The following is a 16,299-nucleotide window of genomic DNA, read 5'->3' as shown; positions in this document are numbered from 1 at the left end:
AAAGAAAAATGCATCAGAAACTTTTAAAGGGATTGAAGTTTAAAAAAGATAAAAACAAGGCTGAAGATACCATGTACCACAGGAAAGTTAAGAACCAAAATGCTATGGGAATTTAGAGATTCTCCTCACCAGAGGAATATGGTATTTCCGAGAAAACTGAACAGATTTTGTAAATGAGAGGGTAGTAAAGAAGGATGTTCTACTAGAACACTTTAAGCAAAGGCACAAAGGCAGGAATGTGCTGAGTATGCATATAAATAGTTCATCTGGCTGACGTGGAGAGTCATGAAGAAGAAAAATAGTTAGATAAAATGGAACTAAAATTATGAAGGATTTAGAGTGACTGTTCATGACCTTTCTGTTTTGGTTTTCCAAAGAAAAGGATTCAGCAAGGTCACACAGAAACCAGTGGTAATTTTCTATTTAATAATTTGGGCCTTATTTATTCATATTTCACTTTTATTCTGGAGTCAGTTGTGAGGCCCAATTTTTTTGAACCAAGCAGTAAAGGAATTCACGACAGTAGTTCATGCAGGAGGTGATAAGGATAGGCTTGTGCAAATGAAATGAAGGAGCAGAAAATGAAGTTGTATTAGATCAGATCTGGATTATAGAGGGCCAGGAATACCAGGTCCTCCAAAAACAAAACAAAACAAAACTCAACAATTATATTTAACAGACCTAATTATTACTCTAAAACTTCTCAAAATGAAATGTGCTTTGTGTTTTCAAGAGTCAAGAGTTCAGTTAAATAAGTAAGTAATTACATAGGCTGTTGTCTAAGTTAGTAGAAGATCAGCTAATAGCAACAGATCTAAACTTCCTAGACTATGAACATATAGCAATGTTCCCCCAAACTGGTGAGATACCAAATAATCAGAACTGAAGCTGATGCCCAGCTGATTCTCTGCCCATTCCCTCCACCTCTCATCATTAGAAAGGTTCTTAATTACAAACTGGAAAATGAAAAATGAAATTACAAGTATAAACACGAGATTTTATTTACACATTCATTCCTTTCTTGTCTTAAGTCTTCTCCCTTCTCTTTGAAGGATATTAATGAAAGAATTAAAAGATAATAATTAAAGGATATTATCAATTAAAAAGACTTTTCTAAGTAGTACTTTTTTTTTTTTTTTTTTTGAGAGGATTTTGCTATAGGGCGCGTGTGCTCCCCAGACAGACAGAGACAGACAGAAAGCGAGAAATCACTCCCCAGGGGGGATGGCCATGCCACAATCCCTTCTCCTCCATTCTCCTCCTGTGATCCTGGGCACGCATGCACACGTGCCTGGCGTGAGTTTAAGTCACCGGGTCCGGGACTCGAACTGTGGTTGACTACATGGGAGTCCAGCGACACAGCCATTATGCTAACTGCTGGTCACTCTAAGTAGTACTTTTAAATAGTCTAAATTTTTAAATGAAAAACTACCATTAACTTCTGTGTGATCCTGAAGAATTCTTTTCTTTAAGATCATAGTACTGATTAACATTGACTAGGCCTGAGGGATTATCACTCACATAATCAAGCCACTCTTCACCCACTTGGAGAGAAGCTATTACATAAAAAGTCAGAAATGTTTGAGCTAAACACCCTCTATTTTTACTTCTAACTTTTGGACTTTATAAGGTTTATAATTATATGTAATAAAACAAAATTCACTTGACAAAAAGTGGATGAGCCTAGAAGTTACAGTGCAAAATGCAGGAAATGAAAGACAAATACTGTATATCCCCACTTAACATGTACCAAATGTCCATGCTCTATATTGGAAACTGCATTACCCAATGGCATACAAGTGGAGAGTAACAGGTACATAGGAGAAGCTCCAAGGTAGTGGTGTTTGGGAGAAAATAAGCAACACACACAAGAATGGATGTAAACAACTGAAATAGCCTATGGAACTATATATCACAGTTGAGTAAATATGCCAATTTAATATATATTTAAAAAGAAATTAGTACTACTGTGGAATGTGTATAATAGTATATATAATGTTCACTGTTGAAGACAATGAATATTATATTCTTAATTTATTATATACTATATACATGTTTTTAAAAAGCTACACTGTGCCCCATAAAAATGAAGTGATTATTTGTAAACCAAAAAAATTATTTAAAATCAAAAGAAATAATACAGGGAAACAGTACCAAACTAAATATTTAATTTTACTAGTAGGATCATCAAATGGTGCCAAGAAAACATTATTTGCTCTTCAACAATCCAAAGGACTGTTAAATAAACATCAGGAAATATTTTCTCATCTTCTCAGTTCACACGAGGTAGAACTACAGATATGCAGCTTTCTTAGCCTTCTTCCTTGCCTTTCCAAAAGACCTCATGAAAACACTTCCCCACCCAACATGCTTCCAATCACTGTCAGAGACAACCATCCAAGCCATCCATTCTCAGGATGAGGTTATAAGGAAACAGAAGTTACAAGTGATTTTTCTATAAACCATAGTTTCAACATATAGTAAACCTTCACTACTAATAAGCATTTTGTATTATGAAATCTTTCTCTGTTATCTTATATCTTCTCAGACTAAAGCTTGGTTACTTGAAATATTGCTAGAAAGTTCTGCAATATAAAATATTTTTAGGGGCCAGCAGGTGGCATAGTGGTTAAGACATTAGATTCCCACAAGGCTGAATGCAGTTTGAGTCCCAATTTAATATACATTTAAAAAGGATCCGGTGGCTTAAATACGGCTTAAATATGGTGGGTGCATGTGCATATATGTCCAAAATCCCGAGAGAAGAATGGAGAAGGGACTGCAGTGTGGCCAACCCTCTGGGGAATGATTTCGTTTCTGTCTGTCTGGTGAGTGCACACACCCTGTAGCAAAAATTTCCAAATAATGATAATAATAATTATTAACTATTTCTCTCTTATATTTAGATTATTTTTTATAGTTTCAATAAAAAATTTAGGTTTTTATATTAAAAAATTCTAAATTAAAAAGAAAATTGGGGGCAGGTAGAGAATCAGGGCTTTTTCTTACCTGTGGCAACATTGTGCAGAATTCCAATGGATGCAGTGTGATAAATGATATCATCACCATCATTTAAATAGTGAACATTATTCCTACAGTCTCTGCCTCGATAACCAAAAACCAGCTCCAACACAAGGTCCTGTAACAATAATGAGTAAGCCATCATATAATTATATCCTTCCTCATGTCCAAATGTTCACCATTGTTTTGTTGTATACTAGTACTAGTGCTTCCAGTCAAAATGGAGGATGCATTTAGGGTATTTTATAAATATCAAACACAAAATTCAGCTAGATGTACTTTTCTTTGTAATCTGTTTTGGGTAACTGAAAAAATGCATTCCATACTTTTCTATTATATATAAAGTTGTAAAAAGTAAAAGCAAATTGCACGGTTATTCAATTTCAAAAATTTTTTTTTTTTTTTTTGGAGAGGTTTTTGCTATAGGGCGCGTGCGCTCGCCAGACAGACAGAGAGAGACAGAGAGATAGAAAGCAGGAAATCACCCCCCAGGGGGGATGGCCACGCCGCAATCCCTTCTCCTCCATTCTCCTCTTGGGATCTTGGGCACGCACGCACACGCGCCCGGCGTGAGTTTAAGCCACCGGGTCCGGGACTTGAACCGCGGTCGACTACGTGGGAGTCCAGCGACATAGCCATTACGCTAACTGCTGGTCCCAATTTCAAAAATTTTTGTTCTTAAGATTTCACCTGTTAAATACTGAGATATTTCTTGTGTCCAAAAGAAGAATGTTTCAACTTGTGTTCTGTTAGCCAAAAGATCTGATTTGCATACATAACTCAGGATAAATTATTTCCAAGTTCTGTATTTTTAAGAATATAAATAGTACATTTAGAAACCAGGGACAAAAACTAAGTACATTGTCTCTAAAGTTCTGGCAAATAATTTTGCAACTGAAAGTGTCCCTTTTCATTGCTTTAGTGGGGCTGAGTGGGAGAGGGAGCTCTAGCAATCACCCTCCCTCAGCTTCACACCTTGCTTGTGCCTGATTTAGTGGAATTTACTTATTTGCTGCTGACAGCAGGATCATGAAAGGCCTGGAAGAACCTTCTTCCTCACTTACTTTGTAAGACTTTTTTGTTCAAAACAAAGACACAAGGAGAAACAGTCTTCCTAAATCCTACATAGTGACTATATTGCTGGGGTAAGCATTCCGGATTTAATATAAGTATTTAATCTTCAACTTACACATTCAAATCACTAAGGATAAAACATTGCCAAGGTGTCTGTGCTTCTATGAGCGTGTCATTCCCACAAATTTATGTTTATAAAGTCTCTAAGATATAGCTCAAATCAGGGTATTAATTATGGAAAAGTAAAAGAGGAATGAATGAAAAAAAAAATTGAGACGCAGGATATCAATCCAAAACTCGGTCTTGGGTAAGAGTTAAGCAATCAATTTTTCAACCAAACAAACAACAATAAGGTTATTCAATATGTTTAGTTTCGTGAAAACTAATGATAAGAATTTGGGGTTTTATAAAAATGTACCCTGGATACATTTTAGTAACATTGGGGAGTGGGGCGCCTTACCTCTATGGGTCTCTTTTTCTTGCCTACATTGTTTGTCTGGAGTTTCTCTGGCTGAGGCGGGGCCCTGCTCACTGGGGGCCTGAAACAGAGAAGTGGGAAGGAGGAAAGGCACACATCACTGGGTGCCCTCACTGAGGCTCCCACACCTGCCCTCTGGGGAAGCATCTGTCACACCCTTCCAAAGCGGAACCCACTCTGAGTTCCACCGGACTAGGCCCCTACATCTTGAGGGCTTCTACAGCAAGAAGGTGAAAAGAAACTGTTAGAAGAAAAGAAACTTTCAAAAGAAAGTGTTAGGACCTTTCTTCCTTTTACTTTTAATTTCCTTGGTGTATGTTTCTTAATGTAAAAATAAAATGGCACAAGAGCAGATTTTTTTTTTTTAAATGTAGCAATGTTCATTTTAAATACTCAAAAAAAATTTGATGGATACATTATCAATAATGTTTGTATTGCTCTCTAAAGGATTCAACAGAATATCTTGCATACAGCAGGTCTCAATACTTTCTTCTTGAATGTGATTTTCTTTTTTCAATTTTTGCTAGAGGACACATGAACTTGCCAGAGAGAGACAGAGAGAGGGAAAGTGAAAAAGCATCCCCTATGAGGGACGGTCATGCTGCAATCCCTCCCCATTTCTTTGTCCTTTTGGGATCTGGGGTACATACAAACATGTACTTGGTGTATTTTTCAAGCCACTGGGTCCAGGACCTGAACTGCACAGTCAGCCATGTGGGATCCAGCTATCTTAACTATTATGCTATTGGCTGGCCCTTGAACATGAACTTTCATATTGCTACGAACTTTCTATAATATTGATGATATTAATCACATCTGAGTTCAAATTTGTGGTCATTACCTGTCCCTTCATGCCCTTTACTTTCTCTGCTTCCTAAAGTCTCTAGTACTGATTAATGGCACAGCCATAGACGGCTACTCAAAGAAGACATTTTACAACCACAGTGAAGTATAAACCACACTGCTTTCTGCAAATGGTAACCACTATAACTACTCCCACCAATTCTTCTTCTGTCCTTACTCTACTTATTACATATTTATCAACTTGATGTCTCTCATGACTCAAAAGCTGTGTGAGTTCACATTTTGAGTGAGTAAACATGGAGACTATTCTCTAAACCTTTGTTTAATTTAAAAAGAAACACCGTTTAGTTCATTTTTAAAATCTCAAATAACTTGAACACAGAAGCTAATTTAAGAACCTGAATGAGCAATCTAAATCAATCATGTATCTACATCAACCTCTCTCTCAATTTTTTTCTTTCTTTTTTTAATGCCAGAGAGCTTGTGACACACTTGGGAGAAAGAGAGAGAAACACAGAGAGAGACAGAAAGAAAGCCACTGCCCCCCTCCCCACCAACAGGGCCTGGTCATGCCACAGTCCTTTTATTCCCCTCCAATCGACAAGCATGCATCCCTGTTGTGTTTTTAAACTACCTGGCCTGGGACTCGAACCCTGGTCAGCCATGTGGAATCCAGCTTCCTCTGTGTAGCACTTAACTGCTACACATGAGGCTGGCCCCTTCCCCTAGACCATAAATTAATATTTAATATACAACAATGAAATTAGGAAATGATACAAATTAACTTTCCTGTGGAAGAAATTCCAACCCACATGTTTCACAAAATTAGGAGCATAAAAATATATTTGCATTTTCAAAATGATTGTTATCTACAAAAAGTAAGTGAAGGTCCAGCTGCAGAGGTGCACGCTAGTAAGATGCTGTAATTTCCCAAGCTGGGACCACACAGGAGGTCTGGGTTCAGTTCCTGGTCCAGTCTAATGGCTGCTCACAGAGACATGCACCTGCAATCCCAGCAATGCTGAAGGCTGAGACAGAGGACTGCAAGCTCAAGGCTTGCCTGACGAGACAATTTGAGACCTTGTTTCAAAAAGAAGAAAGTGAAGTGACAACATGCTGGCAGTTCCAGCTGAGAGGCTGAGGCAGGAGGATCATGATAGTGCATATGAACAAGGGCAATGGGCCTACAACAGTACAGTAGAGAGGAGTAAATAATGCTGGTAACTATTTACTGTATACCTCTAAGTAACCAGGAGAAGTTCGAATGTGAACAATACAGAGCAATGATGAGTGCTGGAGATTTTTTTCTCCCCTTGATTTGTTTACACTATGTATACATGCTTTGGAAAACTACTCTGTATCTCACAAAGGTGTACAATGATTATATGTAAATCAGAAATTACAATATAAATTATTCTTAAAGTAAATGAAGCATGCACAGAAAAGTAATTTGAGCATGCACTATAAAATAAATGTGTATTTTCATACATTATATAAAGCAGCTTACAGGCTGTCGGATGACTGATTGGGTTATAAAGAATAAATGTCCTTATAAAGAACATATAAATAACTTTCCAAATTATCACAGAATTTTGGTTCTGAACTTCATGTACTTTTTGAATGCACATAAGTAAAAAATAAAACAGAATTTACAATAGTTAACATTTAAATGTATTTTTTTTTTTTTTTTGGAGAGATTTTTCACTGTAGGGCACGTGCGCTCGCCAGACAGACAGAGAGAGACATAGAGACAGAAAGCGAGAAATCACCCCCCAGGGGGGACGGTCACGCCGCAATCCCTTCTCCTCCATTCTCCTCTCGGGATCTTGGGCACGCACGCACACGCGCCCGGCGTGAGTTTTAAGCCACCGGGTCTGGGACACGAACCACGGTCGACTACGTGGGAGTCCAGCGACATAGCCATTACGCTAACTGCTGGTTCCCTAAATGTATTTTAACTAGGATCATTTCAAAGAATGGTAGAAGCCCTGGGTTTTCTTCCAAGTCAGTTTTATCAGGAAACTTTATTCAATGTAATTCTCAGACAGCTTTAATTGTTTTGTTTTAGATTTTTGCCATAGGGTGAGTGTGCTAGTGGAAGACAGAGAAAAGAAAGTAAGAAATCATCCCCGAAGGGTAATGGCCACACCTCAATTCCTTCTGCATTTTCCTCTCAGAATTTGGGGCATGTATGCACATGCACCTGGCATGTTTTTCAAGCCACTGGGTCCAGAACTTGAACAGTGGAGTCTGCCATGTGGGATCCAGTGCCTTAACCACCACACCAGCTGCTGGCTCCTCTTTAATTGTAACCCAAGCAGTAAACATGCAATTTTTATTTTATAATCCTATGTGATAATGAAGTATATATTTATTTTTATTATTGCTTAAAATAAAATGATAGAACTTGTAAAATTATACAAATTGAATGGATAAATTGTTAGAAAAATACTTATATAATGTAAGTCCAATAATTAATATGATATTCATTTTGGAATACAAATTCCAAAGGAAAAAAATGTGGGAAACTGTGAATAGAAGTAAAGAGCACCAAGTAACATAGCCCATTAATGGTAAATATGAAAGATGATAAAAATATAAAATTAGGCCTTGTAAACATAGCAAAGAGAGGATTACCTGGAACCTCTTTTCAGCAGCAGATAAAAAAAGGAAAAGAGTACAATACGAATTTGAATAAAAAACATTAGTGAAATACCTTCTGTAATAAGATATTTTAAAAAGTTAAATGCATATAAATTACAATGCATAGATTAAAGGCCTGGTGTTTTGAATTTATGACTGCATATAATAAAAGACTCAAGTTATTCCATTAATGGCAGGGAAAACAGAAGAAAGAAGGTGAAAAGGAAGAATTAGTTAAATGAGAATTCAACATGTTATAGGTTATAAACTTAAAGCTTACCACTCTTATTTTTCTGCAATGCAATCTGAGTTTCAAACAAAATATTTAAGCTTATCTTTGTTCTCAAGGACAGACAGCAAAATATTAGGCAACGGAAAAGGCTGGTAGTACTGGAGATGCTTTTATGGAAACTGCCTGAAGAGCCTAAGTGTCCCCTATATCTGACCTTACCTGACCTATGAGGAGCCCCCAGCCAGTTAGTGCAAACAGGCAGAGTGAGTCACTCCGAACCAGGCTGAATTTGGCATTCTGCCAGGAAATGTACCCACCCCCCTTTTTTCAAATTTCCCTTAATAGCATATTGACCAAAGCAGGATGGGAAGGGATCACAAAAGTCATCGCATGCATTCTCTGAAACCAGGACCCTCTTTTACACGCCTAGACTATCCGTTTATAGTACCAGTGACAAGTGGTCATCTAAACTCTGCATGAACACTGCTTATGACAAGGAGGTCACTTCCACATAAAACAAGTTCATGTCCAAGACGGCAATTATGTCTCTACTCAGTTTTCTTGTTTTGAAACATAGAGTACTCAGAACAATTCATTATCTTGTACTAAGTAGCCTCCCAAATTCCATCCTGCATTTTCTTCCAGACCACTGTAAACTGTCACCGCACCCAGAGATCAGTACTGAACAAGCAACGATAGATGCGAGGCTAGATCTCAATGCTTTATGTCATTAAAATAGTGTAAGATTATGTGGGCATTTTTAGAGGTTGCAGCATATGCTAGAATGAGATCTTTGCAAACATCACCCTGCTTAAAACGGATGATGAATTCTTGCTGTCTGCCACATACATTAAGGGTGCCTGCTATTTGACTTTCTACATACTCTAGCCTCCACTTCACGTTTCCATCCTTTTCTCCCATTTTCAGAGTGATGCCTATTTTTAATATCTAAAATAGAATACTCATTTCACTTTCTTCTGTTCCTTCAGAAGCTCTCTGAAGACATTTTTATCTTATTAAAAGAAGCTACACAAGTACTCCAAAGAATCTTTCCTTACACATGTTATCTTGTTAGACATACAAATACTAAAATTACCCTATGTCAATGTTCTGAATGAATGGATTAAATATGCCTTAAATGTAGCCAACTGGTTTATAAACTAAATCATCTTTCGCTGGTAAGTATGTGTAGTTAAGGTTGTTTTAATGAGCTTCAGAAACAATGAAAATTGAAAATTATCTTCAGTGTAGGAATTTGTAGAAAAGTTATTTGCAAAACCAGATTTTAATAATAAAGACTCGCACAATAACAACCACATATTCTATCTAAAAACAAAACTCTTTTTTGTAAGATTTGTTTTTTTCATTTTGGAATTTTTTCTTGATAAATATATTTACATGTTTTGTCAGAAATAACCAATACCTTAAAACACTATAAAGATCAAAATAGAACAAAGATTAAATTTTTGAATAAAATACTTTCTTTAATAAAATACTTACCTTACTACCCCCTGCCTTCAAAAGAAGCAAGGGGAAAAGAGTAGAGAAACATATGAAAATCAATGAATAAAATATAGCAGTATACTAAATAAATATGCCAACAGAATTCTTTTTTTAAATTTTAAAATAATTTTATATGGGTGGCATGGTGATTAAGGTGCTCGACTTCCACACGGCCAATCATGGTTCAAGTCCCAGATCTGGTGGCTTGCTTTCTCATTTTCCCTTTTTCTCTCTCTCTCGTGAGTGCACATGCCATAGCAAATTGAAAAATAGTAATAATTAGGACCAGCAGATGGTGTAATGTTTATGTTGCTGGAATCCCACATGGCCAACTGCAGTTCACATACATACATGCCCCAAGTCCTGAGAAGAGAATGGAGAAGGTACCGCAGCATGGCCATCCCCCCAGGGGATGATTTTTTTTCTTTTCTTTTTTAAGAATTATTTTATTCAATTTTCTTTATTCATTCACTTATTTTAATCCAACCAGAGAGAGACACAGAGAGAGACAGAGAGAGGAAAGTGAGAAAGCAAGCCACCAGGTCCAGGACTCAAACCATGGTCAGCTATGTGGGAGTGTCCAGTGACACCTGCCAGGGGTGATTTCTCATTTTCTGTCTCTCTATCTCTGTCTGTCTCTCTGGCAAGTGTATTCACTTATAGCAAAAAGCTCTAAAAATTAATTAAATTAATAATTTAAATTTTTTGAATTATTTATTTAATTTTTATTAATTATTATTATTATTAATTTGCCATAGGGCACACACGTTCCCAGAGAGTGACATACAGTGAGAGAGCGAAAGACATATAGATAGAGAGGAAACATGAGAAAGCAAGCTGCCAGGTCTGGGACTTGAACTGTGGTTGATCATGTGGGAGGATAATGTCTTAACCAACACACTACCTGCTGGACCCATGCTAACAGAATTCTAAGGAAAGACAAAATGCCTCAATCATGTCATACTGTTATTAATACTTTAATTAAAAAATATTTAAAATTTGATTAATAAATATGAATTACTTTAAATATACAAGAGTATTTTTTTTTTTTTTTTTTTTTTGAGAGGTTTTTGCTATAGGGCGCGTGCACTCGCCAAATAGACAGAGAGACAGAAAGTGAGAAATCACCCCCCAGGGGGAATGGTCACGCCGCAATCCCTTTTCCTCTTGGGATCTTGGGCACGCACGCACACGCGCCCGGCGTGAGTTCTAAGCCACCAGGTCCGGGACACGAACCGCGGTCAACTACGTGGGAGTCCAGCGACATAGCCATTATGCTAACTGCTGGTCCCAATATACAAGATTTTCTACAAAAACATTTATTAAAAGAAAAACAAAATTATTAAAATCACTTAAAAAAAACACACGCACAAGGGAACCAGGAGTTAGCGTAATGGCTATGTCGCTGGACTCCCACGTAGTTGACCGCGGTTCGTGTCCCGGACCTGGTGGCTTAGAACTCACGCCGGGCGCGTGTGCGTGCGTGCCCAAGATCCCAAGAGGAAAAGGGATTGCGGCGTGACCATTCCCCCTGGGGGGTGATTTCTCGCTTTCTGTCTCTATGTCTCTCTCTGTATGTCTGGCGAGCGCACACGCCCTATAGCAAAAACCTAAAAACAAACAAAAAACAACTAAAAAAAAACCACACACACGCACAAACGATCAACCAAAGATTAGTCATCACTTATCATTAGGAACATTTTCCTTTAAAGTGGAGGAGATATTTGAAATATATTTATTTTAACTGTTTATAGTGTTTGTTTCATATTAGGTGACAATAAATTTATACAAAAGTTAATTTTATATGGACCATTGTTATCACCTCACAAATAATTCAAAGTTGGTAAAATAAATATCTCTTAAGTTTTTTCTTTTTTTTTTTCTTGAGACATTTTTGCTATAGGGCATGTGTATTCACCGGAGAGACTGAGAGACATAGAGAAAGTGAGAAATCAGCCTCCAGGGAGGATGGCCATGTCAGAATCCCTTCTCCTTTATTCTCTCTCTAGATTTTGGGTGTGCATGCACATGCACCTGGTGTGAATTTCAAGTTGCCAGGTCTGGGACTCAAATCACTGTAGACGATTTGAGAGTCCAGCGTCTTCATCATTATGCCACCTGCTGCCCCTCTTAATTTTTTTTTTAAATGCCAGAGGGCACACAAGCATGTAACAGAGAAACTGACTGAAAGGACCTCCCAGGAGAGTTTTGTCATGCTGTAATCCTTTCCCCTCTAATCCTCCATCCCATTAGGATGCACACACCCTGTGTGTTCTTTAAGCTGCTGGGACCAGGGCTTGAACCCTGGTAGGCTATATGGGATCCAGTTTCCTTTGCACAGTGCCTAACTGCTGTGCCATAGAGCGGGCCCTTCATTTTCTCTCCCATTGATTATTTCATTTTGTGGAAACAAAGAGTCCTAGCTATTAATCCCATGAACATGTGCCTTCATATTTTCAACAAATTTAGCAGAGTTGAAATGGTAAAAATAAAAGAGAATTGAAATTTTAAAAAATTTCTAAAGTAATTTTGAAGATAGCTGCAAAAAGTGCCATTCACAAGTTGCTTCAACCTAGAATTCTGTACAAGCATTTGGATCACGGTAAAAATCAACTTTATTAAATAAATCTGTTATTTCATACTTTGCGTCTTTACATACGATGACAAAACAGATGGTCACTTTCTACCTTCCTTCTCTAGGTGACCTCCCATTGCTATTTATCTGATGCTATTAACAAACTGGGTACTGGAAGAGGAGCTGAGGAGTCATCATGACTCAACATCCCACCCAGAACGTTCTTGGAAATCTTGGGGTCAGTCAGCCAACCAGGACTGACCCCAAGGCACCTGTGCCTCCTACTCTCTAACTTCACTGCTTTTTGGAATATGAACCACAGAGATGCACACTTGAATCTCTCTGTCAATGCTTTCACATCACATCATTTCTTTTCCTTCTTTCTTTTTCTTTTTTTTTGAGGTATTTTTGCTATAGGGTGCATGCACTTACTGGAGAGACAGAGAGACAGAAAGGGAGAAATCACCCCCCAAAGGGGATGGCCACTTCGAATTCCCTTTTCCTTCATTCTCCTCTCAGGATCTTGGGCATGCATGCACATGTGCCCAGCGTGTTTTAAGTTGCAATGTCTGGGACTTGAACTGCAGTCGACTACATCGGAGTCCAGCAATGTAACCATTATGCCATCTGCTGGTCCCCTAACATCACTTCCTTTCTGACCTCCAAGTCTTCAGAACTAGCCTCATTGACCACACATCCACTTGAATTTTCCACAAACCCTGTTCAACCCTGAAAGAACTCCTTTCCATTTTTAGTTTTTCTCCAAATATTTTAACCTCCCAAATAAAGTTTTCTATTGCCCTTCCCACCCCCACTTTGTTCCTCACTGCTGTTTTTAGATCATTTTTCCTTTATCATCTCTTAAAGCTTCTTAGCTTCTGAAATCCATGGCCATTCACTGATCCATATGCCTCTTTACTGTCTTCCATCTTTGATCTATTTCTGCTCAGAGACTTTATTAAAAAGTTCTCTCTCAGAGCCAGCAGGTGGCATGTGGTGGTTAAAGTGATGAACTCTCCCATGGCCAACAGTGGTTTGAGTCCTGGACCTGGTGACATGCTTTCTCACTTTCTCTTTCTCTCTCTCTGTCAAATAATAATAATAATGATAAGAAATTAAATGAAATAAATGATTCTTTTTTCTTCTAAGAGAGTTGTTTTTGATTTTTAGTTTGTTTTCTTTATTTTTATTTTTAATTTTATTGTTTTGTTGTTGTTTGTTTGTTTGTTTGTTTTTGCTATAAGCCTGTGTGCTCGCTGGAGAGAAAGAGAGATAGAAAGCGAGAAATCACTCCTCTAGGGGATGGCCATGCCACAATCCCTTCTCCTCTATTCTCCTCTCGGGATTTTGGGCATGCATGCACATGCACCATGAGTTTTAAGCCACCAGGGTCTGGGACTTGAACCACGGTTGACTCTGTGGGAGTCCAGCAATGTAACCATTATTCATCTGTTGGTCTCTAAAATAAATCTAAAAAAATAAAGTCATCTCTCCTCACAAAATTGTTCTGCATATGTCCTTATGCTTGATATGGTGATTCTAGACAAAGATCAGTAATTTCCATTAAAGACAAGATATACCAAGACCCGACTTTTTGGCAATTAAAGGCATATGGCTAGGCTGCCCTTTTCAAAACTGAATCATACTTCTGTTGTGTTTCTTAAAAAGTATTTGACATTAGGCCAGCAGGTCACAGAGAGGGTAAGGTGACTGGATCCCGCATAGCTGGCTGTGTGGTTTGAGTCTAGTACCCAATAGTTTGAAAAACATGCCGGGCGCACGTGCACAGGTGCCCAAAAAGTCCCAAGAGGAGAATGGAGGAGAAGGAATTGTGGCAAGGCCATATCCCTGGGGTGCTTTCTCACTTTTTCTCTTTCATTCAGTCTCCAGCAAAACACATGCACCCTATAGCAAAAAATCTTACCAAAAGAAAAATATTTGGCACAAAAATTAATTTTTATTATCTCTCCAAATCCTGTCAATTATATTTTAAAAGCTATCAGGCCAGATAGTGGCACAGTGGTTAAGGCAGATGGATTCCACATGGCTGACTGCATAGTTCGAGTCCCAGACCTGGGAGCTTGAAAAAACATACTCGGCACATGTACGTGTGTGCCCAAAATCCTGAAAGGAGAAAAGGAGGAGAAGGGGTTGTGGCATGACCATCACCTATGTGTGTGTGTGTGTGTGTGTGTGTGTGTGGGGTGGTTTCTACTTTCCTACACTCTCTTTTTCTATTTCTCTCCAGCAAGAGCATGTGGACTCCAGCAAATTTTTAAAGTTATCAATAAAATTAATAATATTGTCTTTATATGCATATATAAATCCATATCTATCTATCTATATGTGTGTGTATGTGTGTGTGTGTGTGTGTGTATTCTTCCCTCCACTATTAACGAAGACAGTGCCACCACCAAAAAGTTCTTAAAGACAAACAGACAAGAGTACTGCAAAAAGCTGATAGGAAAAATGAAATTAAAGTACAAACTTAGTACAAAAGAAATGGAAATCCACGTATAGTCTTTTCACAATTATTTTCCATAAACTTTTTTAAGACACCCTTCATAATTCTTTTTCTTTCTTTTCCTTATAAAAAAAAATTGCTACAGGATATATATGCTTGCTGGAAAAAGAGACAGAGAGAGCAAAAGTGAGAAAGGCCCTCCCCGAGGAAGATAGCTATACTGCAATCCCCTCTCTTCCATTTCTCCCTTTGAGATTTTGGAGCATACACCAGACCAGCATGTTTTTCAAGTCACCAAGTCTTGGACTCCAACTATGTGGTTGGACATGTGGGATCCAACTATCTTAACTACCATGCCACCAGCTGGCCCATCTGCCTCATAATTTCTAAGAGGTGCTAGAAACTGTATGAAGCAACTTGCTAATTAGCTTCTGCAAAAAAAAAAAAAAAATTCCATTCAGTTAAACAATAAATTTGATTTTTAAAATTGATAACTTTATTTTCATCTAACTTTTTACCTTTCATCAATGGAGGGTTCTTTTTGTTGTAAATGAGGCTTGATTCCAAACATTGGGCGGATATTTGTTGATAAGGCTCTGATGGTGTAACTGATTTCATTCTCCCTTGTAACGTCACTGTCATAGCCTACCATCGAAATATAAGTTATTCTTTAATTGATAGCTGAGGAGATCAACTGTGATTCAATAAATTGGGTAAAAGGATGTTCAACAATATGAAATAAACAGTTTTATAAACACATTTTGAAATAATATATAGCCACTAAAATGATGCACAAGAATATTTAATGATAAATAACAATGTTTTCAAAGTATAACTAAGTGATAATAGCAGGGTATAAAGATAAGTTGGATAGCATCCCACGTTTGTTAAAAAAAATTATGGACATAAACCCATATACACCTTAAGATATAGCTCAAATGTTAATCTGACAGGTCAGATTAGAGATGCCATGTTTATTTATTTATTTTTTGGAGAAGTTTTTTGCTAGAGGGCGCGTGCGCTCGCCAGACAGAGAGAGAGAGAAAGAAAGCAAGAAATCACCCTCCGGGGGGGCGGGGGGGATGGCCACACCGCAATCCTTTCTCCTCCATTCTCCTCTCGGGATCCTGGGCATGCACACACATACACCCCCGGTGTGAGTTTTAAGCCACCAGGTCCGGGATGCGAACTGCGGTCGACTACGGGGGAGTCCAGGCGACATAGCCATTATGCTAACTACTGGTCCCCCATGTTTATTTTTTATCACAGATACATTTTCTATAAAGAGCTGGTGTTACTGGTATATTATAAAAACATCAAAATTATTTCAAAATAAGTTTGATAATGTAAAATTTATTTCAATTATTGAAATATGGCTAGCTTACACTTATAGATGAAGAATACCTAAATCATCAATATATTCCAGCCTATTGTTCTTGAGTCACAAAAACAATTTTTGCATTAAATAGACCAAAACCCACTAAGACCACAAATAATCAAATATT

General features: G+C 37.8%; 1 protein-coding gene across 5 annotated transcripts in view; it reads right to left on the bottom strand.

Annotated features, from left to right (window-relative positions):
• The window catches only part of EML5 (EMAP like 5), a gene marked incomplete at its 5' end in the record, with an annotated part of 178,982 nt that overhangs the window by 31,571 nt on the left and 131,112 nt on the right, over positions 1-16,299 (bottom strand). For all 5 annotated transcript variants that reach the window (XM_014591388.2, XM_027775491.1, XM_027775492.1 and 2 more), the window contains 3 exon segments: positions 3,010-3,139; positions 4,556-4,634; positions 15,313-15,439. In XM_014591388.2, the coding sequence (XP_014446874.1) occupies positions 3,010-3,139; positions 4,556-4,634; positions 15,313-15,439 (336 nt within the window).

This window comes from Tupaia chinensis, unplaced genomic scaffold (assembly GCF_000334495.1).
Source record: "Tupaia chinensis unplaced genomic scaffold, TupChi_1.0 Scaffold000568_1, whole genome shotgun sequence".
Lineage (NCBI taxonomy): Eukaryota > Metazoa > Chordata > Mammalia > Scandentia > Tupaiidae > Tupaia > Tupaia belangeri.
Note: the sequence above shows the minus strand (reverse complement) of the source record. Positions and strands in the feature narration are given on the sequence as shown.